The sequence below is a fragment of the Podarcis liolepis genome, assembly GCF_965112155.1.
Source record: "Podarcis liolepis genome assembly, chromosome: 15".
In the NCBI taxonomy this organism is placed as follows: domain Eukaryota; kingdom Metazoa; phylum Chordata; class Lepidosauria; order Squamata; family Lacertidae; genus Podarcis; species Podarcis liolepis.
Genome location: NC_139566.1, coordinates 1,364,826 through 1,375,933, shown reverse-complemented (window position 1 = coordinate 1,375,933; position 11,108 = coordinate 1,364,826). Strand labels below are relative to the sequence as shown.

The following is an 11,108-nucleotide window of genomic DNA, read 5'->3' as shown; positions in this document are numbered from 1 at the left end:
TGGACACTTTACTCCTGTGTAGGACTGTAATGAAACATCTGCTGCCTGTGGTAGCACAACTGTGTGTTTGCTATGCCTGCTGAAAGATCACTTATATATTTCCCAAGATAACTTTAACATTCCAAATCAACAGAAATAAGTGATATTGGAATCCTTTTGAAGCAGACCCCCCTCTGTTAAACTCTATAACCACCATGGGTTATCTAGCGTGTGTGAGGTAATGGTCAACTTCAGACAGAAGTTGAAAAAATAAGGAAGATTTATTTTGCAGAATAAAGTTGGTAAGACAAAAGATGTATCAGGAGAGAAAGTTCTTTCAGGAAACAGTTAACTTCTTAATATTCAATTGAGTGGATGTTACGGGCTTCAAAACAAGGTAGTGAACTTAGGCTTATTTAAAATGGTGTTTGCTTATTTTCAGCTTGATGTTACAATTGGTAAACAATCAGCTCATTTCCATTTTTCATTACTTCAGTTTCTTAAACCTCATTGCATAGGTGGTACAGTTTCAGTTTCAGTTCTTATACAAGGTAGTATTTCTGTCCGTTTCCCCACCTTCTATCAGTCCCACTCCTGAGCTTCTCCAAATAGCACAACAGCCTCAGGGGATCACCCAGCCCTCTTAAGGGTTTGGGTGTCTTCTCTTTCTAGGAGATCTCTCCCCTCCTGACTGGAAGGAGACCCAAGCAGACGGGATCCTGCAGAGCTGCCATCTTCTTAAGAGGAATGAGGGGGCCCATGTGCAATGCGGCATGACGTCATGACTTAATGCACATGATGTCACACAACATCCTGACGTCATGCGTGTGATGCCATGAGGATCTGGATGCCCCTTGAATATTGAGGGGGCTCAGCCCCCCAAAAAGTACATTGGTGGGGATGAAACTGCCTCAGCCCCTAGGAGTGGTGTGAATGTTGGAAATCACAACATTATGATAATGAGAAGGATGCCCAATATTGCAGAAACAGATGATGCACCAATACAAACCAAGGCCAAAGTTTGGAATAGAACAGTCCAGGTGGATTTCATATCATAACCTATGCAAAGGTGGTGGGAAATAGCTTTCCTCCGTGGTTCTCTATCCTTTGCAGTTAACTCAAGGAATCATTATTAGGAATTTTTTCCGATGAGAAAGCTTTATCAGGGTTTTCTGTGAACAAGCATTTATTTACCTGTTCTTTCCTGTATCCTCTTTTAAATACAGCAAATTCTGCCATAAACATAACTGCAAAATTGTTCTATTTGATGGAAAGACATTTCTGTTCCCCAAACAGTAGATTCTAAAGTATCAGAAATAAACAAAAAGCTAAATTAATATGTTGAAATTTGCTTTTGAGTCTAACTGGTGTTTTGATATAACCATTTGTTATCACCTTTCCTCCCTTGATTTTAACAATGACCCTCTTCAGCTCATCTATGGCTCTTCTCCTGTGACGAATGATGACATGCAAGCCCCTTTCACCCACTGGATATTCCCAGATGGGTCTCAGCAATACGAGGGAATCCTCCAGTTACTGCTGCATTTCCGTTGGGTGTGGATCGGTGTGGTTTTTGTCCAAGATGACCCTGGAGAGAGATTTGTACAAAATGTTCTCCCTATGTTTGCCCAGAACGGTATCTGCTTTGATTATATAGAAAGGTTCCCTATGGCTACCTCTTCTGGTGAGTTTGATGAAATGGTGGAAGAAGGTTCAAAAACAATGAACATTTTTGTGGGAAGCACTGCCAATGTTGTAGTTGTGCATGGTGAAATTCAAACAATTATGATAATGAGAACGATGCCCAGACTTGCAGAAACGAATGATGTGCCAATACAAGGAAATACAAAAGTCTGGATTATGACAGCCCAGATGGACTTCACCTCATTTCCCTTTCAAAGAGGTTGGGACATCACATTCCTCCATGGGGCTCTATCCTTTGCAGTTCACTCTAAGGATCTTCCAGGATTCCAGAAATTTATTCAGATGAGAAAGCCGACCTTGGAAAAAGAAGATGGCTTTCTCAGGGTTTTCTGGGAAGAAGCGTTTAATTGTGGTTTTCCCGATCCTGCTTCAGAGAAGAAAGATGACAAACTCTGCACTGGGGAGGAGAATATTGGGAGCCTTCCTGGGTCTGTTTTTGAAATGAGCATGACAGCCCACAGCTACAGCATCTACAATGCAATCTATATTTTGGCACATGCTTTGCAGACCATGCAGTCCACCAAATTAAATTGTAGAGCAATGGCAGGTGGAGCAAGATGGAAACTTACAGATCTTCAGCCGTGGCAGGTAATGTCTTCCAGTTAATACAGATGTCTGTAATCAACTCCGGAGCTGAGCTAAAATGGGGACTTCTCCTGAATACCTCTGTCAGTAGGGGAAACCCATTCCACTTTTCTCTCTGGGAGGAAGTAACTATCCACTAATGGTTAGGAAAACATAGTGGATGAAATGCTGCCATCACTTTAAAGTGGGTTCACTTGTCCTTTGAATAGCAAAATATGGCTATAGATTGCTAGATACAAGATATCATGTCTGGAAAGTGATGAGCAGCTTATCTACATAGCTTCTCCACCTATCTAAAGTAACATCCTGTCTAATAAAAAAATTCCTTCCAGTAGCACCTGTGTGTATCTGAAGAAGTGTGCATGCACACGAAAGCTCATACCAAGAACTAACTTAGTTGGTCTTTAAGGTGCTACTGGAAGGAATTTTTTTATTTTGACTATGGCAGACCAACACGGCTACCTATCTGTAACTGAATCCTGTCTAATATTTGTGGTATAAGTTCTATGAAATGTAGGCCTCTTCTTCTTCTTCTTCTTCTTCTTCTTCTTCTTCTTCTTCTTCTTCTTCTTCTTCTTCTTCTTCGCTTTATTCAACTTAGTAAAACGCAACACCAAATCGAAATTCACCATATATGAACCACAACAAGAAAGTTTTAATACTTGTTATGATAACATAGTCTTCAAAATCTTCCACCAGACTGATCGACTTCCCATCTACTCCAAATGCCTTTATTTCTTCATTTACTTAGTGCACTAGCTATCTCAGTTTTCGATATTAGCTTGGCATTGATATTATACTTCTTTACGCTAAATCATTTCAGTACAGAAGTTTGTCGAGGGCTGCCACAGACATTGTATTGTTACAGCAGTCTTTAATATATCTTTTAAATAAACGCCATTTGTTTATAAATAGTAGGTCTGTGTTGTCTCTTATTTTTTCTGTTAGCTTAGTCAGCTCTGCATATTCCACTAGCTTTTGTTGCCACTCCAATTTTAATGGTATGTGTCAGAGGCTGCCTCAGGTCTCAGCTCACAAAAGACCAACGCCAAGCTCTTCTTATATACAAGGATGTTTATTGCAGTTCATTAACGGTTCCACAACCGAGGCGTGCAGCCCCGCGTCTCTTAACCTTAGACATTTGAAGTCCCCTCTGACTCGCTCCCGCCTCTACACCAGCTTAAGAGGCTTGTGCTAGACCACCTCTTCCTGTCTTTCCTTTTCCGCAGGGTCTTTCTGCCCCCCTGGGTTCCTTCCCTCCTGCTCTCTCCTGAAGCGGATTCCTCAGATGCCTGTTCCCCCCTCCTTCGTGCTTTGGGGCTAGGCTCCTCCTCCGGGCTTTCTCCATTTCCGCGCGCCTCCACATTTGAACTTGGCGCGCTCTCGCTACCCCTGACCTTCCTCTTGACACTTACACTACTCCCTGTACTACTCTCCGCCTCTTCCGGCAGGACGTCCTGCCCCGATCTCCTTCCCCTGTCTCTTTCCTGCTCCGCTCCGTGTGTCACACTGGGAACTCCCCTCTCTTCACTTCGTTCCTGCTGGGAAGCCGGCCCCGATCTCCCACTCCCACTCGGGGTTTCCCTGCTGCTTCCCTGCTCCTGGCAGGTCCCCCCTGTGACCCCCCTTGTCCTGACTAGGGGCGCCCCCTCCTGGGAATCCTCCGATTCACTTGAGAGACTCATGGAAGACCTCAAGTCATTGTCATCCTCTTCCTCACTGTCCTGGGATTCTTCCTCATCGCTCTCCGTCTCCCCCCTCACCTGTGCCTCTGTCTCTGAACCCCTGACAGTATGTTTTTGCCTTTCCAATTTGAAGCTATAAGGATTCTTGTGGCCACAGTTGCCTATAAAAATAATTCCCTTATGGTCTTGGTATATCAGGACCTACTATTCCAAGGAGGAAAGCCTCCGGTTTTATTTTATAAATGAAGAAGAAGAAGAAGAAGAAGAAGAAGAAGAAGAAGAAGAAGAAGAAGAGTTGTTGTTTGGATTTGACATCCCACTTTCTCACTCCCCTTCAGGAGTCTCAAAGCGGCTAACAATCTCCTTTCCCTCCTTTCCCTTCCTCCCCCACAACAAACACTCTGTGAGGTGAGTGGGGCTGAGAGACTTCAAAGAAGTGTGACTGGCCCAAGGTCACCCAGCAGCTGCAGGTGGAGGAGCGGAGACGCGAACCCGGTTCCCCAGATTACGAGACTACCGCTCTTAACCACTACACCACACTGGCTCTCTTGAATGAAACCCTGAACATTTTCTTAAGTTCCATATAGATCTCATCTCAAAACACTCTAATTTTTTTTTAACATGTCCAGCACATGTGCAACATCAAACCCACTGCTTCTCCACACCTCCAACATTGATTTGATATGTTTTTGTACATTTTTGATAGTTTTAATGGAGTCATGTAACAACGATACTGCATTTCAAAAAGTTTTCTCTCAGTATGTAGCAAGCAGTGAATTTCATGTTAATTTTTCCAGTCCTTCATTAAGATGTTGTACCCAAAGACCTGGGCCATTTTATCATCATGGATTTAACCTCCTTGACTTCCCACGTACATTTTAGACAAAGTTTTCCCATTTGAATTAATCAGGTCTTCCTTTAATCTAGATGGTTCTGTCGCAAATCCCTTTCTTTTATCGGCTTAAAATGTTTCAAATAATTGATGGTATTGGAACAAGTCTGTCAAGTGGTCTCTTATTTCTTCATTTTTTTTGAGTTTTAGTTGGTTCTCTTCTTTCCGTGGCAAGGTCCCAGACCCACCGGGGAAGTGGAATAAAGACACATGAAACAGTATTTTAGGTTAATGGGTGAAAAAGGCCACAACTTTATTGGTTACGGAATGTGAGTGGCATTGGCTTAGGCATGGGAAACCACACAACTATATCTAACTCCTGCACATCTGCAGGAGTCTTGGAAGGGATAACCACCAGTAAGGGGAGCCCTGCTGATGCACATCAACGAGGAACTCTCCCAGGGTCATCGCTAGGGTTCATGCCATGGCCCTAGCCCCCTGTCCGGGGCTTTGGACAGAGACCACGCCATGCCGTCGTGCCATGCCCCCAGATTCCTTTAAAGGAATACCCTTGAATTAGGAGGGGTAGGTGATGGCTACTACTTCCCCTCACCTTCAACCTAATACAGTACTCCAATGCTTAAGTGCCAAACCTTACAAAGTTGTGACAATTTGCTACGAGGTAAGCAAAAAACCAAATGGCCAGTGCCAATTTGTCAAGTGGGGGGAAATTCCGACCAGGCCCTTTGGACAACCAAGGCGATCAACCGAGATCCACAGTAAGGTCAAGAAATAAAGAGCCTAAGGTAAGGGAGGGAGGCAGGGAGAAAACAGGATGAGTCCCCGGCCACAAGCAGTTTAAATAGCCCGCGCCACACCCCCAGACCATCGGGATTGGATGACCTAAGGATGACGTGGACGAGGACCATCCAATGGCGCAAGGGCTATCTCACCCTGTGCACGTGGGAAGGACTGGCTCCCAGCCCACAACGTCATCTCCCCAGGAAAGGGAAATGGCTTTTTAAAATAGTACCTTATATGTGGGCCAAATCTCTTTCATATTTTTCTTTTTCACAGTATTTGCCTCTAGGGGGGATATCCACCAGGTGTTTTAGGTTCCAAGAGATCTCTGTATCTTGTCCAAACTGAATACAGAGATTTTCTTATGATATGGTTTAGTAAGTTCTTGTGAATCTTTACTTTATCCTATGCTAAATAAGCGTGCCAACCATACCGATTGCCTTAGCCCTTCAAATCTAATAGGTCAGAATCTTCTAATGTATACTGCTCTCTAATCCAAGTTAGGCAGGCTGCCTCGTAGTATAATTTAAGATCCAGCAGAGAGAAGCCCCCCTTTCCTTGATAGCAATTAGGAGTTTATGAATGATCCTTGGTCTCTTTCCCTGCAAGGTGTATTTTGAAATGTCTCTGCCATTTTTGAAGGCAGCCATTTCAGGAATTGTTTGAAACAAAAGGAGTATTGTTGGTAGCACATTCATTTTCATGGTGGATATCATTCCCCCAAAACACATTTTCACTCTACTACATATATCTAGGTTTCTCTTGATTTCAGTCCATGATTTTATATAAATCTCTTGAAATATATAGATAATTTTTGAGGTTATCCATATTTCCAAGAACTTTACTTTTTGACAGATCTTTAGATTCAAGATTTTTTCCAAATTTTCTCTTTGTTGTATTGTTAAGTTTTTAACCAGGAGTTTTGTTTTCGAGCTATTAAGTTTAAATCCCACTCCCTTTTCAAAGTCTTGGATTATTTCTAATGTCCTTGATAAACTCTCTTTTGGGTTTTCGGTCACTACAGTAAGTCTTGGCCTTAAATTTAGGTCAAGACTTACTGTAATTCTTAAAAGAACCACATCTTACCTCCACAATAAACATTACTGCAATTGAAATTATCCTTCCCAAACATTTAAATGAATATTGTGTTCCACAATGTTGCTCTTTTGTATCTGCTCATGAGCAGGACTTTTTTCAGCCAGAACTCGCTGGAACTCAGTTCTCTCCCCTCTCAGGGGGGCGCCATTGCCATTCCAAGGGAACGAGGGAGGTCTTTGTGGTGAGTTCCAGCACCTCTTTTTCTAGAAAGCAGCACTGCTCATTAATTCCTTTTTCCTTTTTAGCTCCATCCATTTTTGAAGAAGAACCTCATTAAAAACAGAGAAATAAAGACACTAAGATACAACTTTTAAACGGACCACAAACTATAGGTCTTAAATGTTAAAGATAAGCACTCTATTTGTACAAATATTTCTAATATTTAATTAGATTTGGCATCTTCATCATTTGCTTTTTTCCTCTTCAAACTTAGCTTCACCACTTTCTGGGAAGTGTTTCATTTAATAATAGTGTTGGGGAAGAAGTTTCCTTTGACCAAAATGGGAAATTAGTAGCTGGATTGGATGTAATAAATTGGGTCACGTTCCCAAATCAGTCATTTCTGAGAGTCAAAGTTGGAACAATGGACCCACAAGCTCCCCCAGAAAAGAGGTTAACCATTCATGATGATGGTATCATGTGGCCCAACTGGTTCAACCAGGTAAGAATTTATTCAGGATTTTCTCTAGTTTTTTGCTCAGTGTCCCAAAACTGCCTCATTTCAACACATTGAATCATCAATTATCAGAATCAGACTTAATCTGTGAAGGAAATATCAGGCTGCAGCACTGATAAAAGGAAAGCTATCTTGTTTCTATGTCTATTTGCAGAAGTTTCTCAACTATAAAGAAAGTGTCACTAGTCAATGTAATTTGAGGAAGCCCAGTATGTCTTTTAATTAGTATATACATATTGTTATTGTTCCTTCCTTCATTCTCAGGCCCCCAAACCATTCTGGGGCTGGGCCAGGGAATACCTGGGGCAAAATCAACCTCTTTCAGACAATATGGTCAAAAGCAGAAAGATTTAATCTTTCTAGGTACCCCCTGGTGAAGAAGACAGCAGGATTGGACCCTCTACTCATTAGCAGGCTCAATCCTGCTCAATTTGACTGCACTCATGTGTTCCTCTGCTTGGAACAGGCACACATAGCCAAAGTGCAGTGTGGGGCTATTAGAAAGCTCTGTTGCAAAGAGCTCTGTGCTGCTCTTTGCAGATGCTGCCTGCCTTTCCTTCAGAATCAAACCAGATTCAGTTTCGGATCAGCCCAATTCCACTTGGGATTTGGCCAAATCTGTTCCACAGCCCTAATTTGTACCCCACAACTACTCCAGGCACAGTCAATTCATTATTTTAACCTTCTCATTGGTTTGCAGCATTATGGTAAACATACAAAACACAATCCCTTACATTGGCTGCTGAGCTAAATGATTAACAGTGAATGTTCACAGAAACCTCAGGTACAAACTATTATTTTTAGCACCTGGCTCTGCAAAAGTAAATTTTAACACACATGCAGGTGATGAACGCGCACACATTTCCCCTTACTTTTTAGGAGGGCAAAAGTGAGTCTTATAGAGCAAAATATACGGTAACTCTGCAAGCAAAGAGAACTGCAAGAATCCATAAAAAACAAACAATTACAGCTGCAATCAAAGTTATTCAACCCCCATTGCAAATCAGGATTATTATCAAAATTTACAGAAATTTAGGGTTAGGGTTAGGGTTAGGGTTAGGTTACAGAATTTCAGCTGTTTGCAAAAGTTGCTCAACTCAATGGATGCTTCAAGTGGTTTCCCCAAATTCAGCTGAAAATGCAACTCATACTGGCTTCTCCAGTCTCACTGTTATCCACCCCCAGAATAGAATCCATCACAACAGCACAAATACAACAGGTGTAGTCTCAAGCACACCTGATGCAACTAATCAAGGGCTTCAGCTGTGCTTGAGCTGTAATATATGAAATACCTGAACTGGCAAAAGGGTTTGTTTAGTGTCAAATGTTGCTGTATGTTAGCCATATTTCTAAGACAGGAGAATGGTCCAAGAAGATAAGAGAAGAGATCATCACCCTTCACAAAAAAGATACAAGTATACAAAAAGAAAGCAAAGCACTGAATGTTTCCAGAGAAACCATTGGAAGCATAGTTCGCAAGTTCCAAGCTAAAGGAGCAGTGGTTAGACTACCAGGATGGGACAGAATTTCAATAATTTCTATTGCAAGTATGTCAAAAATAATTCAGCAATTTCTATATGAGATAGTGACCCAATAATCTTTCACCTGAACATTTTCTAATTTGATAAGATATTGCCATGCTAATCTCTGAAGAAGTTCAAATACTTACAAATATGGTTTTCATAAAGGCAAAGGTACTGGAGTAATGATAGAAGTTCCAATGCTACAATTAGAGCAAGATTTAAGATCATCTTCAGATAAAACAAAAAACCTATAGGAAGCTATTGCTTAACAGTCATTTTTACTATTTGACGATAAGTCCCAAAAGATTTCCTTCTTTCTTTTATGAACAGGCACAACCCACTTCTCTGTGTAATGAGAATTGTCATGTAGGTTATAGAAAGAACAAGAAGGAAGGAAAGCCATTCTGCTGCTATGATTGCCTTCCGTGTCCAGAAGGGAAGATCTCAAACAAGGAGGGTAAGGAATGCATCACACGCTTTAATTTTCCCAGTGAAGCTCCTTTCTTTAGTGGGAAATCAGTATAGAAGTAGCAAATATACATTTTGGTATCTCTTTTTTGTTTTAATAAGTTTTGTTTTTTCCATTTTCTTTTTTAGACATGGACGACTGTGTCGAATGCCCTGGAGATCAATATGCAAACAATGGACAGGATGGCTGCCTCCCGAAAGACAAAACATTCTTGTCTTATGGAGAACCGTTGGGGATCAGTTTGGCCACGTTGGCCCTCTTCTTTTCCTTCATCACAGCTTTGGTGCTTCAAATATTCACAAAGCACAGCGATACTCCCATAGTTAAAGCCAACAACCGCAACCTCACTTATATTCTCCTCCTTTTCCTCCTGCTCTCCTTCCTTTGTGCTCTGCTCTTCATTGGCCAGCCTGAGGAAGTCACCTGCCTCCTTCGACAAACTGCTTTTGGCATGATCTTCTCAGTTGCCATTTCGTGCATATTGTCCAAAACCGCCATTGTGGTTCTGGCTTTCATGGCCACCAAGCCAGGGTCCAGCATGAGGAAGTGGCTGGGGAAACAACTGGCCAGCTCCATTGTTCTTTCCTGCTCCCTTATTCAAGCCACAATCTGTAGCATATGGCTGGCCACTTCTCCTCCTTTCCCAGACGTTGACATGCACTCAATGACTGAAGAAATAATACTAGAATGTAATGAAGGCTCCACTATCATGTTTTATTGTGTCCTGGGATTCATGGGTTGGCTGGCCATGGTGAGCTTCACAGTGGCTTTCCTAGCTAGAAAGCTGCCTGACAGTTTCAATGAAGCCAAATTCATCACCTTCAGCATGTTGGTCTTTTGCAGTGTGTGGTTGTCCTTTGTTCCAACCTACTTGAGCACCAAGGGCAAATACATGGTGGCTGTGGAGATCTTCTCCATCTTGACCTCCAGTTTTGGGTTACTGGGCTGCATCTTTACGCCCAAATGCTATGTTATTTTACTGAGGCCTGAGCTGAACAGCAGGGAGCAGCTAATAAGAAGACAGTTTTAAATAATTGCTATTGCTATTTTAATTACGTGTATGTAATTAGAAATCTGGGATACTCATGTCCCTAGAAATTAAGGAATCAACAAGTAAACAAATAATTAAAGAATTAACAAGTAAACAATAAAAAGATCTGGAGAAACCCCAAAGAGCTCCTTTAGGAGAAATTATGAGGACACAATCAGGGCAGTAGTGAATTGCTTGATTATTTCCATTACTGCCACTGATGTGGATCTTTACTGATTCTGTGGCAATGCCTTTGAGCACAACTGGTTTGGCACATTACCTTGATTGCAACAAAAAATGGGATGAATCCGTCAACCATCTACAAATCCACCTAACAGTGCCCTCATTCCACTCAGAAGATGGGGGGGGAGGGGAGAGACTTTGTCCAAAGCCTTACTAAAATCAAGATACAATACACAGCACTACACTAACCTTTTCCGTAAGGAAATGTAACACTCTTTATTGCACCTGCAACTGGATCCTGCATTATTTTAAGTGTATTTCCTCTCTCCCCTTAACGGGAAACACCCTTGTGGTACAAAATCCTGAAAATCATGTCTTCATTGGTGACACATCTACACTTGGGGGAAATGGTGCAGGTGTGATTGAGGAAGAGTGTTGGGGAAAATAGGAAGTTCCCTTCAGATCAACAGTTTGCAGCTGGACTGCTTGCTTGCCTGTGGCACTCGCAATTGCAAGAGAACTACTCAATAACAAATATCCTTC

The 11,108-nt window shown here is 41.9% G+C and overlaps 1 protein-coding gene across 1 annotated transcript; it reads left to right on the top strand.

Annotated features, from left to right (window-relative positions):
- Positions 1 to 7,267: 7,267 nt before the first annotated feature.
- LOC310693874 (vomeronasal type-2 receptor 26-like) lies at positions 7,268 to 10,382 on the top strand (the record flags this gene model as incomplete). The annotated part of the gene is made up of 3 exons (XM_083476256.1): positions 7,268 to 7,345; positions 9,214 to 9,340; positions 9,481 to 10,382. 3 exons carry the CDS (start codon positions 7,268 to 7,270, stop codon positions 10,380 to 10,382), a joined length of 1,107 nt encoding a protein of 368 aa, XP_083332382.1.
- Positions 10,383 to 11,108: the final 726 nt, after the last annotated feature.